Source organism: Muntiacus reevesi, chromosome 3 (genome assembly GCF_963930625.1).
Source record: "Muntiacus reevesi chromosome 3, mMunRee1.1, whole genome shotgun sequence".
NCBI classification, from domain to species: Eukaryota; Metazoa; Chordata; class Mammalia; order Artiodactyla; family Cervidae; genus Muntiacus; species Muntiacus reevesi.
In genome coordinates this window covers 42869067-42887872 of record NC_089251.1, presented here as the reverse complement: position 1 = coordinate 42887872, position 18806 = coordinate 42869067, and the positions used below count along the sequence as shown (strand labels likewise).

The window sequence follows — 18806 nt, the reverse complement described above, 5'->3', positions numbered from 1 at the left end:
ATTTGATTATAAAGGGATTAAGAATATTCCTATGTAGGCTTTCATTTCAGTTTTCCCTGTTTTCAGTTCAGCACCTCTCCCCTATCTTTTTCCATTGCAGCTAGTTTTGAACTTCCCCAAATCAAGTATTTCCAGTGTCTCACTACTTCTTACATAGATTTTCAAGTCTCTTTCTGATCACCTCATGCCACAGTCTCATCCTTTTGCATTATCTGACTCCTCAATTTCTGTACCTCTCAAGACTTTTGAAACCCAAGTTTGCTGTCAGTGGAATTTTCTGTAGATATCTGATATTCAGATTTTTGAGCTTTGGTAACTTCTCTATGCCTTCCAAAAACAATTCAACAGCAATTGTCTCCTTTCCTAGTCGCTTAGTCCTTGTGGGTTTACACCTTTATTAGAGTAATTCATTTACTCTCATCTTAGAAGAATCTTGGGAGGAAGCAAGTATGTGTTAAGTCCACTTTAACTGGAAATTCTTTCCTTACATATTTTAAGCACATTAAATGTAATGAAATTATAATGACATCATCTGTAGCTGTATATTTGTTATAAATAAACAATGCTTTGCAAGGTAAATTGTTTTCTTAGAAATGATGCTGAAGACATTTAAATACATATGTCCTCCTAAATCAAGAGCTGCTTTAGATTTTCAAAAGGAAAAGATTTTTTAAAAGATGTTTCCTAATGACATATACTTCATCCTCAAATACTAATAAACATTGTTAAAACAGATTTACATTATTCCCTTCCCAAAAAAATATGAAATGCAAAAAACAAGGATACAATTGTACATATGAGCTGTATGTTTGAAATACTCCTTTTATATCAAATAGAAATGCATTTACCATTTGCAAGCCTGTAAATATTTATGAATATAAACATGTTATTATGAACAATCTCAGGGAAAAAAGCTAGAAAATCTTACATATATCTTAAGAGGAAATAGATATTAGATGGATAAAGTTAATGTTTTAAATAGAAAATGTAACTCAAGTTGAAAAAAATAAGTTAATCAGAGTTAACTAAAAGAAATTCCTTTCCACCAGCCGATTTTTCATTAAGTATAAAGAAAATGATGCAGTTTCACGGAGAATCTAGGCTCTAACCTTTGCTATTAGGTATTTATATTGTTGCAATTTATATTTGAAAAATATTGAAATTAATCCAGTTTATTTACCGCCAATGTGTAAGGTATTCTTCAAAGACCACAGGTGCAGTTCAGTCAAGCAGAATGACATCTGATGGCAGAAGGAATCTCTATCCTGTTTAAAAAATAATTAAGAAGAGGTGTCAATTAATTATCTTCTATTGCCAATAAAATCAAGATCCCTTAGAAATAATAAGAAGAATCATTTGTCACTACTGATATTTGAAATACAGTTCATCATAATAAACACAATTTAATATATCCTTAGTTAACCACCCAGAAATAAATGGAAAAAAATCATTTTTCCTAGATTTAGTACATCATCACATTGAGAAACACAGTAAGAAGAATATATATATATTTGGGTTTCCAATAATATATGATTTTTACAACTCAGTATATTTAGAATTATTTAGTATTTAAAGTAAGGAAAAGAAATATCTGCTAGGTAGTTATTAAGTACAAAAACATTCTGTGGTGCATTTTTAATATAAAAAGCAAATATTTGCAATCTTTCACATGCAAACAGGCTAATTAAAATGGAATTCCCAAGATAAATGGTATATAGTTACTATTATAGGAAACATATTTACTTAGATGTAAACTGTGTGAAACCACATTAGCATTCAAATTAATTTGTTCATCTGCATGTCATGATAGATCCAGATATTCTATACTACATTCATTTTTTTAAAAAGACAGCAAAACTTTACATCTTATATTTCCTCCCAGTTCTAACAGCAGGGCCTAGTGATGGATATTATTTATACTTAAAAAATTTAATTAGCGCTTCATTAATTTTGACTAATTGGAGGAAGGCCAATCTGGAAAAAAAAAAGAAAAGTAACATTTTACAAATATTTGAAAGGAATTTAAGTAACTTTCCAATGTTTGCTTGGAAATACATGTAATTATTATACTACATGTAAATTTTCCTGTATATTAGAAATGCATAAACTATTGACATTTTCTTTATATGGATCATAAAAAGAACTGTTATTTCCAACAAACTTCTGAATATTTTGTGACATCTACTATATGAAAATAATAGCTTGAAAAATATCTTATGACATTTATTATATGGAGAAAAAAGCTCTCAGCTTCTTTAACATTAGGAGTGACTAAAAATATTTCCCCATACTATTTATGAATGATAATCCAAAATAATTTTAGACACAATACAGACTTTGTTAGTCTTTACTTCACCTTTACTTTTGACCTCATTGCACTTACATCATCAAGATTCAGATGCATGTTCAACTAATGACACATAGTTACTAATTATTGAAATGGCAGAGTAATCAATTTCACAGTATAACAGAAGGGCTCAAGCCTGCTTGGAACAGCTGGGCACTGAGAAAGCTACTGAGAAATTATAAAATGTTCACAGGACCTCAGAGAAGAAAAGGATTTCACCAGTTAAATGATGATGATAGCAGCATTTAATACTATGTACCTACCTGTGACAGGCATTCTTCTAAAATTTTATAGATATTAACTCAAATATGTAACTCCTTGAAGTAGTATCACTATTAATCCTAAAATGAGGTAACTAAGACACAGAAAAGACATATAGCCAGCAGGTAGTAGAGGTGGGCTTTGAATCTAAACGGACAGGTTTTCAGACTCTGCCCGCAACGACAGGACACTCACTGTATTGGGGTACACAGAAGTGTAGGGAGTGTATACACAGTAGTTCGAGTAAAACAACAGTGTTAGATCAAGAGGCATGGCAGAAAACAATAGAAAAATGAAGTTGAAAAGAGTAGCAAAAAATAGGCTATAATAAATAGTAAATTTTGGATTGATCTGAATTCACTTTCTTCCTTGTACTAAAGTGCCTTAAAAGTTTAGAGATGAAACAAAAGACCCTTCAACCTCCAGATATGGTATTCTAACCAGAAGATGGCTACCACATATATAGATATGGGGTAAGAGAGCTAGTGGGCTCATTACCATGAAGGATGTAGTTCCTTACTAGCAGGCAATAGAGAAAAAGGGATATTAAAACTAACCTGTATTTTCCAATTCAACTATTATCTTTCTGAGTTGTCACCTGGGAGTGACTAGAGAGGCTGCCATTATTCAAAATATTTCCAAAGCTGTGTTCTTTGAAACTGCTTTGAGTCAGTTTCATGAGACTTATTCAGAATTATCATAGTTGTACTTTTTTAAGACTAAAATACTTACTATATTAGAATATGTAAACCACACCTTTGTCATTCAGATAGGTGAGGCCTGGAATATTGGTTTGAAGAATCAATTAATGAATGGGATTTCTGGCAGTCCAATAGTTAAGAATCCGAGTTCCCAATATAAGGGACATGGGTTCAATCTCTGGTCAGGGAACTAAGATTCTGCATGTGTCATGGCACCGCCTAAGAATCAATTAATAAATTAAATAAATTTCATATTTATTAAACTTAATATGTGGACTCTAGACTCTTAACTACCTGGCTTCTTATTCTAACCTCTCACACACACGTACATATGTGCTCAGTGCTCAGTCATGTCCGACTCTTTGCAATCCTATGGACTGTAGCCTGCCAGACTCCTCTGTCCATGGAATTTTCCAGACAAGAATACTGGAGTGGGTTGCCATTTCCTACTCCAGGGAACCTTCCTGACCGAGGGATCAAACTCAAGTCTCCTGCGTCTCCTGAATCGCAGGTGGATTCTTTTACTGCTGAGCCGCTAGGGAAATTCTCTAACTTCTCAAGTTACTCACTAATTTGCATAAATTACTTAACTTCTCTAAGTTTCCCCAAACATATAATGGGTATAATAAAGTAGCTACCACAGGACTATTTTGAGGGTACTTTTATTTAGTTATCTTAATATTGCTACTGTAGTATCTGCTGCTATTACTCAAATGTCTAGCACCATGTAAATTTATATGGAAAACACAAAGAAGCATTAAACATGATCTTAAAGGTCCATATAGTCAAAGCTATGTTTTTTTCAGTACTCAGGTAGAGATGTGAGAGTTGGACCATGAAGAAAGTTGAGTGCCGAAGAACTGATTTTTTCAATTGGTGTTGAAGGAGATTCTTGAGAGTCCCCTGGACTGCAAGGAGATCAAACCAGTCAATCGTAAAGGAAATCAAACCTGAATATTAATTGGAAGGACTGATGCTAAAGCTGAAGCTCCAACACTCTGACCACCTGATGCAAAGAACTGACTCCTTGGAAAAGACCCTGATGCTGGCAAAGACTGACAGCAGGAGGAGAAGGGGACGACAGAGTATTAGATGGTTGGATGGCAAACTTGGAGTTTGAGCAAGTTCCAGGAGTTGGTGATGGACAGGGAAGCCTGGCATGCTGCAGTCCATGGGGTTGCAAAGAGTCGGATATAACTGAGCGACTGAACTGAACTACCTTACATAGGGAGAAATGAATGAATGACTTAGTACAAGAGAGATTTTATAATGGAAAAGTACCTATATGTGGAGAAGCTTCTACACCAGAGGAAGTATTGAATTAGGCCATGCAAATGGATTAATATTTCACTAGGAACAGGGAAGAAAAGATACGATGAAACAGGCACATACCTTCTTAGACACTGAGCAGTAAAGTCATAACTTGTAGACTATACTAGAAAATAAAAGCACGCTTCAATTTAGTGTTTATTTAGATGCCAATAATGAGAATTTATGAATTCTAACTAAGGCTGAAGTTTAGCTGTTGGTAGCTACATAATAAGGTTTCATCATGCAAATTAGAGATAAAATTTTAGCCAAAAACAGAAGGCCACACTTTTACTTACATATCAAAAGACGACTACACTTGTAAGTCCACTTTTCAGTTTAAGTCAATCAGTAATAAAGATTTTGTCAAAACATTCCCCCTGAGACTTTCCTTGTGGTCCAGTGGTTAAGAGGCTGCATGGCAAAGGACAGGACATGGGTTCAAATCCCCGGTCTGAGAGGATCCCACTTGCCACGGAGTGACTGGACCCACCCGCATCATAACTCCTGAGTCCTTGCACCTAGTTGTGATCTGCAAAAGAGAAGCCACCACAAAGAGGAGACTGTGCACCCCAACAAAGACTAGTCCCTGCTCGCTGCAACTGGAGAAGCCTGAGCAGCAACAAAGACCCAGCACAGCCATAAATAAATAAGAAACATTCCCCTGATGACAGAAATGAAGAGTCAATCACAGCTCTTTTTTAATCCATACTGGCTATTATTTATAAGAGGTAGAGAAGCTTTTAACTTGAAAACCCACAGGTCTACTGCTGCTGCTGCTGCTAAATCGCTTCAGTCGTGTCCGACTCTGTGTGACCCCATAGACAGCAGCCCACCAGGCTCCCCCGTCCCTGGGATTCTCCAGGCAAGAACACTGGAGTGGGTTGCCATTTCCTTCTCCAATGCATGAAAGTGAAAAGTCAAAGTGAAGTCGCTCGGTCGTGTCCGAGTCTTCAAGACCCCATGGACTGCAGCCCACCAGGCTCCTCCGTCCATGGGATTTTTCCAGACAAGAGTAGTGGAGTGGGTGGTCTACTGCGTATCTTTACTAAATTTGAAAATCCTAAACTGCTCGGAAATTATGGAGGAGAATAAGCAAAATGATGTCTGTAGACAGCACAGAATGTCAAGTACAAAGCCTTGACTCTTTGCATTTGGACATAAGGGGAAATTCTGAGACTAGCACAGTGTAAAGTCTTTGATCTGGACTTGAAAACAGGATTCATTTGTAGTTTCACTGGAGGTGGGAGGACTGAGAAAACTGTACAAGTGGTTTCTAAAAATGCTCTGATGTATAAACAATATTGCTCCAGTTTCCCACAAAAAAAGAATAGGACAAAGGGGAGAGAGACATTCTACCTAGAACAGCTTTAAGGCCCCTGGAAACTTGGTTTAAGGGTCGTGAAGTGGTCACAGGGGTGGGTGCCCAGTAGAACATAAGTAGGACTGGCAGCCCTTTACATTATTGTACTCAGAGTGGTGATTTCCTATCCACACCCAGCAAAAGCAGACATGGTGGCAGCAGTAATGTGTTGATGGAGCAGGTGTGGCAGGTGAGGTGAGAAGAAAATGGCTAGTGCCCATCAGGAAATGACTGGACTTATTTATGAATACATGTGACAACTAACTCTTGCAGGTTCCCCAAAATATGTCTAATCAGGGAGGAGGCTTTGCAGGGTCATGCATTAGCGGGTAGGCAAAAGATAGCCAAATGCGGCTTATTCATCCTTATTTTCCTCTGAACTTCAAATATCCGCTATTAAGACCATATAAAATTAAAAAGAATTAATACGGCAAATTTTTTAATATTTGTAAAAATCCATAGTTACTAGATCGACGTGGTGGGAGGAGACCAAATCAACATCCTTTCTAGTCCTCAACATGTCTTGCCATCTTTAAACTGTGCAGGTTTTTTCAAACACTCAGACTTTTAAAGGTCTAGCATCTTACTCAAGAATGCCACCAGTTAAAAAGAATGCTGTAATTTCCATGTTTGAAAAATCTGCCTGAAGGAAGCAGTCAAGACTGAGCTCGTATCATTCAAATAGTGTATCAGTGCATAAACAGTTGTTTTTGAAGGAAGAAAGAAAAGAATTTCAGAAGAATTCTGGTTTCAGCATTCTGAGAGGGGATGTGGCCAAGGTTTTAAAACGCAGTGAAACAGAGAGTACCTAACAAAGTGGAGAAATACTGCCCTACTCAGCGCCCCTGTGCATTTCTCTAGGGATAAAACCCAATACACAGGACTTAGATGGAAACCTAAAGTAGTTATATAGGGAAAAATGAATAAAACAATGAATGACTAAAAATACAGCAAATTTTCTTAATACTGACTGGGAAAAAGAATTATCCAAGTGAAAAGAACAGCAGAAGAAAAAAGCTAAACAAGAAAAATTGTCTAATAATTTTTCATTTATTTTTAAATATCTTTTTATTTTCTGTTTAATTTTATAAGGCGGTTGATGACAGGCTCAGATGTCTCAGAAGGTCATTCTGAACTCAAACGTCCAGTCTTCATAACAGAATAAGAAGCATGATTTCAATTGAACTTGATTTAAATCTCAATTGTTCTCCTGTAAGGGGGAGAATCTATGATAGCCAAATTCTGAGGATAAAAAAATGAGAGGATCTTAGAGAACCTTTCTCACTTTCTAGTTACATCTTCAAAAGGTTTAAAGCCTTCTTTCCAAAACAGATCACAGTATAATAAACACTTGTCTTAAGATTGTGAGTGTGTGCTAAGTTACCTCAGGAGTGCCCAACTCTATGTGACCCTATGGGCTGCCACTAAATCAATCTGCAGAATCTCTGTCTTCCCTGGTTTCTTAGGTCAGCTATTTTGACTACTCTGGAAAGGAAAGGAAGCCTGAGGGTAAATAAAACCCTAATATAAAACACAATGGAAAAGAAAAATAAACCAAGAGAAGACACTGCTGCAATTTAACAAAGACAGATGATACCATGGGCTAACAAGACATTTAAAATGAAATGTATGTTAGCAAAATACCCTAAAGAGCCTAAGGAAATCTTTCTTGGGCATAAAGTTAGAACATGTTATTTATTATCAACAGACTTTCTGAGGATTATCTAGTCACCAATTTAAAATGTACAAAATTATAGACAATTAAATAGCACAAGTTTAAAATAAACCACTAGTTGAGTTAGGTATTCTAGTCATCATTAGGTAATTTCAAAATTATCTAAAATATAGTGTATTCCCCCATAATTCCTTGTCTATTGCCATCTACACAGAATTATATTAATTATCTGTTACCCATACACATAAACATATTTAATCAACGTCACATTATCAGAAATAAAGATATTTGAAATATTCAACACTGAACCAAACAATTAGACAATAATAAAGTTTATGTAAAAGAGCAGAGGAGTCTCAAAGAGACTTCAAACTTAGGTTGAATTTATTCAAACAAAAGACCGGCGTATTGGGAACACTGGGTCATCTGTACCTCAGAGAGTCCTATGATATCTAGTTATTAATTAAATATCACGAAAGCTCTGAGCACCTTAGGTGTCTGACATTTTACTATGAGTCACAGATACAGGTATTTATAAAACAGGGTCCCTATTATCAAATAGCTAAAATCTAGCATAGCAGATAAAATAATCACAGAAACAGTAATATGCAGTTTGTGATTACTGCAAATTTAGCAACATAAACAAAGGGCTATAAGCATTCAGTAGATGTTCTAGTTGGATAATAAAGAAACGTTCTTATAAAGTAGGAAGACATTTGAAGATAGTTAAGACTTTGATAAAGAGAGAGAAAAAAGATGAAACAATATACCAAAACATAAATTAGACAAAAGATGCAAGGCATATTTAAGGAGTAGTCAGAAAGTGGTTTGATGCACAAATAGAAGAGATAAATCAGTTCCATAATAAGTAAGTTTTGTTGTGTTTTTTTTTTCTAAGTAAGTTTTTAAATGCCAAACTTAGGAATTAGGACTTTATATTTTGGTAAGTTTCTACTGAAGAATAATGAATAGTTTCTGATCTGGTAAGGTAATTTAGAAAGGAGAATCAACAGATCAGAACTGCTGTAAGATTAACTTTGTGAATGGGAATATTGGAGGGATTTTTTTATACAACTGATCTATATAAGAATAAACACAACACCAATATTTAGCAACAAGGGCTTGTTGGGATGCTGGGAGTTGGAATGTAAATAAAGCATCAGATTCAAGTGATCATTTGAAGAAAGTATCAAAGGTGTATGGGAACTGATCAATTGTAGAAGTGAGGAAAAAGGAAGAATCCAGAGTGACCACCATGATATGGGGATCTGCTTACTGTACAGACATGACCCTTGCCTTGAACACGACTCTACTGAGCAGCACACCTCCATCATCATGTGCTGGTAAAAGAGGACCAGCGCATTCTGTTCACACGACTGACTCAACTAATTCAACCAACAACCTCCATTTTCCTAGCCACTGACCTGGCCATAGGTCTAAGCCACTGAAGGAGAGCCCAGAAGAAAAATAAAGTCGAGGATAGGTATTTTGGGAATTCTCCAACACAGAGACAATGGGAAACACAGATTGAGGCGATACCGAGCCAGAAGGGCACGGAGGAGAAAACGATGTGTGTGTGTTTAAATGGTTGTATAGTGATCAAACCTGTTGCTTCTGAATTTTAATACAGAGATGACCTCATTATGGTTTCATGAGAAGTAGTTTTATCAAGGACACAAAGATTAAGTCTTCTAAAGAAGGTGTGGTTCTACTGCTCTAAATGCTGGGCTCTGAGCCCAAAATGCCTCAATTCTAATCCGGCTATAATAAACTTATCCCATATCATTCAACCTCTCTGTCTCAATTTCTCCACCTACAAAAACAGAGATAATGATACTGACCTACATTTCTAAGAACACTGTAAAGATTAATTAATTCTGTACAATGCTTTGAAGATGAAAAGCACTGAACATTATTAGTGGGTATTACATAACTAATTGCTTGTAACACTGAAAATTTCATCCCCAAATTTTACTCAAACAGTAGTCATCAAATAAATGTCCTAGTTCCCTTAGTAATATTTATCTCTAAATGTTACTAAATTATTAACTTAAATGTATCTAATTTTTTTTACATTATATCATGTTATCTCATAGTATATAAAGATCTACATCACTCCAGAAATCTAGAACACTTTTTCAACCTAAATAATCAGGATACATTTATCTGAAAATTAGCATCTATTGAGAGTAGTCAATAAATGCTAAAAGATAATAAATACTTCAAGTTACAAAATTTTAATTTAATAAATAACACTAAGCAATTAAATGGCAGAAGCAAAAGCACAAAGCAGTATGCTGAAAACACTATCAAGTCCTTATTCAAGTTACAGAACCTAAAAGCATACAAAAACCTATCTTCGTACAAAAAATGAAGATTGAAACTTTTAAATCCATTAGACACTCTGTGCGGTCTTTTGTGTCTTCTTGGGTTTTAAAATTATAATCATAATGCATACTTATTGTTTTATAAAATGGAAATACAAAAGTATTTGATGTTAAAATGAATTCCCTTCCCAGAGGACCCCCCTACTCTGAAGGGACCCATTACACATGGTAGGTGGCCTTCCAGACTCTGAAGTACTTAACAGCATGTCCATATACATCCTGATTTGTTTTGTATTTTAGTAAAGACAGTATTTTACTCAACATACAATTTGCTTTTTTTCACTGAACACAACAGCATGGATATCCTGTTAGCATATAAAGATTTATCTCATTGTCTTTTTAAAAGGTGCCAGATAGTCCATTGTATACTGATCATAATTTACTTAATGAACATGACTGCTCGTTTCAGGACTATTTTCATCTTACAAATAAAAATACTATTAAAGTAAATATGCACACCTCATATTTTAAAAGGTACTGACAAACTGGCCTCCAAAATGACAGTACCAATTTACATGGCCACCAGTAACATGACTGCCCTTTTCCCTACGTCCTTCCTCAATATGCTATGAGACATTAACAAAGTTTTTAATTTTTGCCAATCTGGAAGGTAAAAATGAAAAGGTAAAAAAACTCACAGTTTTAAGTTTCATTTTTCCATTCATTAAAGAGATCAAACAGCATGTCATGTATTTTTTAACAACTGTTTCTTCTATAAACTACCACTTCCCATGGTACGTACTTTGCCCATCTTTCTACTGTGTTCTCCACCTCATTCTTTGTGCATTAATATTAACCCTTTGTTACATACATTAGACATGTTTCTTTTTAAAATTTATCTTTATACATGAAAATAAGAGAACATAGAATTCACATTTTTCAAAAATCAGGCACGACATCACAGAAAACTCTTTGAACTCAATCTAGCTATTGTGGTGCAGGAGTGCCAAGGCCAGGATAGCTCTTCATAGCTGCTAACCAACTGGTCAGGTGATGCTACTTCTAAACAAAGTCAAAAGCAGTAGGTTCCTATTTTAAGAGAAGTTGTGCACCATACTCTCTTAAGAATAATAGCAGTCTCTTCATTTTCCCAAAATAAATCATGGCAAAAAACTTTATAAATCTCCTGTTATACTTAAATTTGGAAAATATTTCTCTAGAGCACTGTTCAAACTGTTTAATTCACTTAGGTAAATAGATCACATCAATTTAACACTTCCTTTATTGTAAGCAGTTTTGACATTTGGACAGCTCATCAATGGCTTCTTCATTGTGGCCTGCTTCCTCCTCTTCTACTACTCTCTACATGCAACAAATTAAATTTCACTAATATTTAAAGATCAGTATTGACCTTTGCATAGCCATTTTCTAGGTTCCTGTTAATACAAACATCTTGTTTGCTGATGCTCTTTTCAAATATTTTACTGCACACAATTTTCCATTATTCCAAAGAGACTTGTGTCTAGTTGAAGTGCATTTTTTCCATGATCCTGCAAATAATCACAATGGCTTATATCAGGCATTTTAGGGGGAAAAAGTATGCTTGCCTAAGCAAGTAATAACAGCAACCACAAAATCTTTGCTCACCACCATCTCCAACACATGTACCCACCCTTCCGATCTTTAAAAATATGGACTTCACTCTTTTTAGGATGTATCTCAACCACAACAATAGAGAGACAGGGAATACAGAAATGCTGGCAATGTGATCATGATAAGTAATTCTAGATTGTAATTCCATAGATATAGTTTTATGCTACATTTGAATAGATAGAAAAGAAATGCAACTTTGAAGAGAAAATAAACTGAATTTCAAGAATTCCTAAGGAGATGAGTTAAAGACAAAAGAACACTGAAATGTTCTTATCTAAACCAATGCTAACTGTCGAAATAATTTGTCAGTTTAGAGTCACTATTTTAAAAAGCATATAAATCAAAGATTATTACAAAGTGAGCAAGAATGAAAAAAGAGATCCTTTCTCTTCAAATAGGAAAGAGAGTGAAAAAATCCTGAAGTTGCCTGCAGCTATACCACCTCAACCTTGTCAGATTTCACTTGTCAACACTTTGATGACAGATTGCCACCTCCTCCTCTAAAAAACAAATCTTACTAACTGATGAAAGAGATGGCTTCTTATGAAAAGTGGAATATTATCCATGCAATTTGATAGTTGTACACTTTAAAAACTTTTTTCCCCAAAGAGACTTGAAAAACATTTTTCTGTGACTTTTATCAAAACTTAGAAACTAGAGAACCAATGTGAGGAAGTAAAGGGTGATTTAAAATACCTACTAAATGTACTTCATATTCACTATTTAATTCTCCCAGTAACTCCCTGAAATTATGTACTAAAGTGCGTGTGTTTGTTACTTAAGTATTTCTCTGAGCAGGGAATAGCAGTTTTTCCAAGGAGTCCATTTATCCACTACTGTCCCCCATCAACTCTGATGGACTCTAAATTTACAGCTATGGAAACTGATGTATAGGGCGGTAAAATAATTTATACAAGTTCAGTCAGCTTGCTAGGGAACAGGACTAGAATTCCCATTCATGATATCTGTGCGGTGCTCATCCAACTTTACCTTTCTCTGCCTAACACTGTGCTAGAGCCTTTTAGTTAAGTTTCTGCTTAAGAATCTGAGACAGGTGTCAATTTAGGCTTGTATCCATGGTGAAAGATGGAACCTATTTTCTGGCCAAATTTACTTTATTTTGATTAAGAAAGCCCTTGAAAGAAGTTATTCAAATGACTAAGGATTATTTTTCATTGGTGTATCAGTAAATTGTAAATAAACTGATGTATCTAAAACATGATTATAATTGGTATTTCTTAGGCACTAAAGAGTATTCATACTATTTGCTTAGCAAGCTTCATAGATAATATAAAAATAAGCTCCAACATGTCATATTAATGCCTTGAATAACTGTTAAATAAATTAACCTCCTTTTAAGTTACTGTCTCAGAGAAGCTTTATTTCTGTGTTGACTTCCCTCATTTGGTAGCAGCTCTCACCAAGTTCTTGGGTCCTCACTCTATGACAAGTTTTTTAAAAAAATGTAAAGAAGCCCTAAATGCTCACAGTTTTTAAGAATTTTGTGGTGAATCTTTTTATACTGTGATTAGATCCTCCTTCTCACTCTTTCTTCCCTGATTGGTTATTTTAACCTTTACTAATGGTTAATCACAACATTATTACTTAGTATACTTTTAGTATTTTTGTTTAACTGGTTGAATGAAGAACCAAAGCAGTTCACTCAGGAAAGAACAGTCTTTTCCTACTGAAATGAAGGGCCTATGAATAACCATCAAGGTCCCCAGAGAAGGGATCAATTTCACCTTAGGACTTAAAAATGTTAATAATCCTTTAATACAATGGGAAATTATCACCTGATATTTAAAAATCAGTAGAGTAAAAATAAAGAAGATTCAAAATTATGATCATGTTTTCCCCTAAAACCCAAACAAATAGTGCATTAATAAATAATTTGCTGTTTTTAAAGGGCATATTTTATGTAAAAAGTTACTGAGAAGTACATGGGATAATTATTTGAAAATATGTGGAAAACAATAATTATTCAATGATTCAATGTCAGTTGCCTTTTCCTAAATATTCAGTATCCACAGATTCTATTTTCAATAATATCTAAGGAAAATTATTTAGAATTTATCATTCTGTTTCAGCTTCTAATTATTTTCAGTTTGATTCAACCCACATTTGTGAAGCATCTACTAAGTGGCAACCAAGGGGCCAGGCACCGTGCTAAGTATTCAGAATTTAAAAAAAAACAAACAAGTACTCGCACTTGAAGAGGGAACAGCTTAGTAAGGGATGGGATGATGGGAGGATAAAAAACAGTGAATACAATTATTGATACATCAGAGTATGGCAAATAAAATGGAACCGTGTCAAAAGAAGAGAGTACAGAAAAGAAAATTGTTAATTATAGCATCTAATGTATTCTCAATCACAAAAATAGACATTATATGTCCATTATCAGAACCTGAGACCTCTTCAGAGAAAATGAATAACTAGCATATAACCCAATGGAAACAGTGACAGACTTGATTTTCTTGGGCTACAAAATCACTGCAGATGGTGTTTGCTGCCATGAAATCAAAAGACTCTTGCTCCTTGGAAGAAAAGCTATGACCAACCTAGACAGCATATTAAAAAGCAGAGACATTACTTTGCCAACAAAGATCCATCTAGTCAGAGCTGTAGTTTTTCCAGTAGTCATGTATGGATGTGAGAGTTGGACTATAAAGAAAGCTGAACGCCGAAGAATTGATGGTTTTGAACTGTGGTGTTGGAGAAGACTCTTGAGAGTCCCTTGGACTGCAAGGAGATCCAACCAGTCCATCCTAAAGGAAATCAGTCCTGGGTGTTCATTGGAAGGACTGATGTTGAAGCTGAAACTCCGATACTTTGGCCACCAGATGTGAAGAACTGACTCATCTGAAAAGACCCCGATTCTGGGAAAGATTGAGGGCAGGAAGAGAAGGGGACAACAGAGGATTAGATGGTTGGATGGCAGCACTGACTCAATGGACATGAGCTTGGGTGGACTCCGGGAGTTGGTGATGGACAGGGAGGCCTGGCGTGCTGCAGTCCAAGGGGTCACAAAGAGTCACAGACAACTAAGCGACTGAACTGAACTGAACTCAGTCACATGAATATATGGTATTTTCTTAATTCCAGCATCACCATAATTCACATTTCATGGTTACTGAAATGGTATGTATCTTGTAATCATTGTGTATATTTAATATAGTGCGGCTTTGGTAGTTCTCTATTATAACATTCTTGCTGGGAGGGGAAATCAAGATGGTATAGCAGGGGGACATGGAACTCATCTCCCACCACAAACACATTAAAAAAAAAATACATCTGTGTGTGAAGTAATACTCACTGAAAACCAGAGATAGAAGAAACACTTCTGTACAACCAAGGCTATAAGAAAGAGTCACACAGAATCAGGAAGGAGGGGAAAAAGAAAGATCAGGTTGGGACCTGTGACCCTGGGAGGAAACACAGAAGAGGGTGGAATACAATGGCAGAGATCCTCCTGAGGAGTGAACAGTTTGAGTCACATACTGAGCACTCCAGCTATGGATGTGACAACCAGGAAGATGAATTCTTTTGGCTGGAGGTTGGAAGGCTGGTGGGACTAACTAGGATCTGCTAGTAAAGAGTGTGAACACACCTGCTTACTCCCAAAACAATGTGGGAAAAAAACAAATTAAAACCACATGAGGTTCTGGGCAGTTTCCCATAACCACTCCAGTGTGCACCCCGGCCTAAGTCCAATGCCCACTCCATCCTGTGTGTGTGGCTACACAGCTCCACATGGCAGAATGAGGGCTGCCACAGCAAAGAAGAGTGCTCAGTTGTGAAGGATGGTTCCAGCTCAGACCCTGCAGCATTTGAACTGGGTAAGAGCAGCAGAACAGCCACTACTGGCTTTCAGAGACATCAGAAGTAGTCCCAGACTCCAGCTGCAGCCAAAGCTGTCATAACACACACCCAGACCTACACTGAGCACTCATAACTATTTTGCTTGCTCTGAGATGCAGCTCCACACTAAGGAGAGGGTGTTGGTGCTGGAAGTGGGGAGAGCACACACTCCCCACTCTCAGGGCTTCTACTCCAGCAACTTGGGACCTGACCCTGTCCCTAGTAGGGTGGCGTTGGCCAGTAAACGGCAAAGAAGCCTCAGGTCACACCTAGCTCAGGCTCTAACACTTTTGTCCCTAGCTCCATCTCCTTCAAGGTGATATCAGCCAGTATACCCTGAGGAAAGACAAAACTTGTGTACACATCAAACCTAGCTCTCTCACCACAGCCCCCAGGCACAGACATATTATTTAGGGATGCTCCCACAAAATGACATGCCTTCAAGACCTCAATTAAGTGACTGCTTCACCTAAATTCAGAGAGACAAAGAAAATTAAGGAAAATGAGAAGATAGAGGAATTAGTTTAACTGAAAGAACAAGAGAAAACACATGAAAAAAAACAATGAAAAAGAAATAAACCATCTATCAGTTAAAGAATCCAAATCATTAGTAATAAGAATGCTACCTGAATTAGGGAAAAGAACAGATGAACACAGTGAGAATTTTAATGAGGAAATAGAAAATATTTTTTAAAATCAAACTGAAAACACAGGAGCTAAAATGAAAACCACACTAGACGAACTAAACAACAGACCCAAATGATACAGAACAATGAATAAGTGATCTGGAAGGCAGAATTATGAAAATCACCCAACTGGAACAGCAAAAAGAAAAATAAAAAATAGAACAGTTTAAGAGACTTCTGAAAATCATCAATCACAAGGGAAGAAACAAAAAGAAGAACAGAGAAGAATTTAAAAAATCAAAAAGTAATAAAATGGTAATAAGTATATAGCTATTTATAATCACTTTAAATGTCAATGGACTAAATGTTCCAATTGAAAGACAGTGTAGCTGACTGGATTGAAAAACAAGGCCAGGGACTACCTTGGTGATCCCATGGTTAAGATTCCAGGCTCTCAATGCAGAGGGCACAGGTTCAAGCCCTAGTCAGGGAACTAAGATCCACATGCAGCATGGTACAGCCAAAACAAACAAACAAAAAAGGCCCATCTGTATGCTGCTTACAACAAACTCACATCAGAGCTAAAGACACACAGACTGAAAGTGAAAGGTTTTAAAAAGATATTTCATATAAATATAAATGACCGAAACCAGGGGCACAATACTTGTATCAGACAAAATAGGCACCTGATACAGGAGCACCTAAATATATAAAGCAAACATGAACAGACAAAAAGGGAGAAATTGACAATAATACAGTAACAGTAGGGGACTTTAACACTCTACTGACATCAACCAACAGTCACTCAAGACAGAAAACCAATAAGGAAACAGTGCCTTTAAATGGCACAACAGACCAGCTGGACCTAATGGATAGCTACAGGACATTCCATACCCGAATAGTAGAATATACGTGTTTTTCAAGTACATATGGAATGTTCTCCACAGTAGATCATATGCTAGGCCACAAGACAAGTCTCAGTAAATTCAAGAGGATAGAAATTATATCTGGAGAAGGCAATGGCAACCCACTCCAGTACTCTCGCCTGGAAAATTCTAGGGATGGAGGAGCCTGGTAGGTTGCAGTCCATGGGATTGCGAAGAGTTGGACATGACTGAGCGACTTCACTTTCGCTTTTCACTTTCCTGCACTGGAGAAGGAAATGGCAGCCCACTCCAGTGTTCTTGCCTGGAGAATCCCAGAGACGGTGGAGCCTGGTGGGCTGCCATCTATGGGGTCTCACAGAGTCGGACACGACTGAACTGACATAGCAGCAGCAGAAATTATATCAAGTAGTTTTTCTGACTACAACAGTATGATACTAGAAATCAATTACAGGGGAAAAAAAAATGGGAAAAACATGCAGCTGTGGTCAATTAATTTATAGCAAAAGAAGAAATAATTCAAAAAAATTTCCCATAACGGAAGTACATGAATTTGCCAGGTTGAAAAAAAAATCACCAAGTACAATGAATATATAAAAGACACAAACGCTACACATATCATTACAAAAATCACAGAACACAGAGGAAAAATAAAAATCCTAGAAGTTTCCAAAGAAGGAAAATAAAGCAAAAACTGCTCACTTAAACAGGATGAAAGGAATCCAAATTTTCAATAGCAACATTAGATGTTAGAAGATAAGGGAGTAACATTTTCAATTTTTGAAGGAAACTAATTTTCTATCTATAATTCTATATGTAGCCAATTGTCATTTCACTGTGAGGTTAGAATAAAGACATAAAAGAGGCAACATCTTAAAATTTAATTATCACGTATTGTTCTTCAGGCAGTTACTAGAAGATCTGTCCCACCAAATGATGGAATACACCAAGAGAGATGATGAGATCCAGCAAATAAAGAATCTAACATAAAAACAAGGGGAAAAAAAGAGTTCTAGAATAAAAATAAAGAGAAATCCTACAAGGATAATTGTATCTCATACAGACTGAAGCAGGAGAGCAGAGAACTCTAGGAAGGATATTGCCAATGAAAACTAATATTGAAAGTAATAGATTACCTGGTCATTTAAACTTACTAGAAGAAGGTTTACACTTCTGCTAAAGGTGTTAATGAAGAAACAATAGGTCAATAAAAAATAACCAAATAAAAGGCAAGGCAACTACTGACTACACAGACAACAAAGTTATAAAAGAAAAATATAATCATAGTAAGCTACATGGTTAACTTTGATTATTTACATAGTTAGAATATATAAACATACAATATTAACAAAAAATTATGGTATACTATGTTAGAAAGGAGAGAGGAAGTGTGCGTGGGAGGGAATAAGTGTTGTAAAAGTGTGTTGGTCGCTCAGTTATATTTGACTCTTTGTGACCCCATGGACTGTAGCCCACCAGGCTCCTCTGTCTATGAGACTCTCCAGGCAAAAATATTGGAATGGTTTGCCATGTCCACCTCCAAGAGATCCTCCAGACCCATGGATCAAACCCTAGTCTCTTACTTCTCCTGCATTGGCAAGCGGGTTCTTTACCACTAGTATCACCTGGGAAGCCCACAAATATTAATACCAGAAGAAATAACTAAAGAACTGAAAGTGGTTGCCTCTGGAGAGTGCTGGGAAGATGAATGCCATTGTTAGTTATGAGTCTATAGAACTCAATTTTTTATACTGTGTTATGTGTTATTTTGATTTAAAGAAAAAGTTTCCTACCTCC

The 18806-nt window shown here is 36.1% G+C and overlaps 1 protein-coding gene across 6 annotated transcripts in view; it reads right to left on the bottom strand.

The window, feature by feature from the left end:
• The window catches only part of WDPCP (WD repeat containing planar cell polarity effector), a 288298-nt gene that overhangs the window by 190350 nt on the left and 79142 nt on the right, over positions 1-18806 (bottom strand). For all 6 annotated transcript variants that reach the window (XM_065929068.1, XM_065929069.1, XM_065929067.1 and 3 more), the window contains one exon: positions 1181-1265. In XM_065929068.1, the coding sequence (XP_065785140.1) occupies positions 1181-1241 (61 nt within the window). In that variant the 5' untranslated portion in view covers positions 1242-1265. The remainder of the gene's footprint in view (positions 1-1180; positions 1266-18806) is intronic.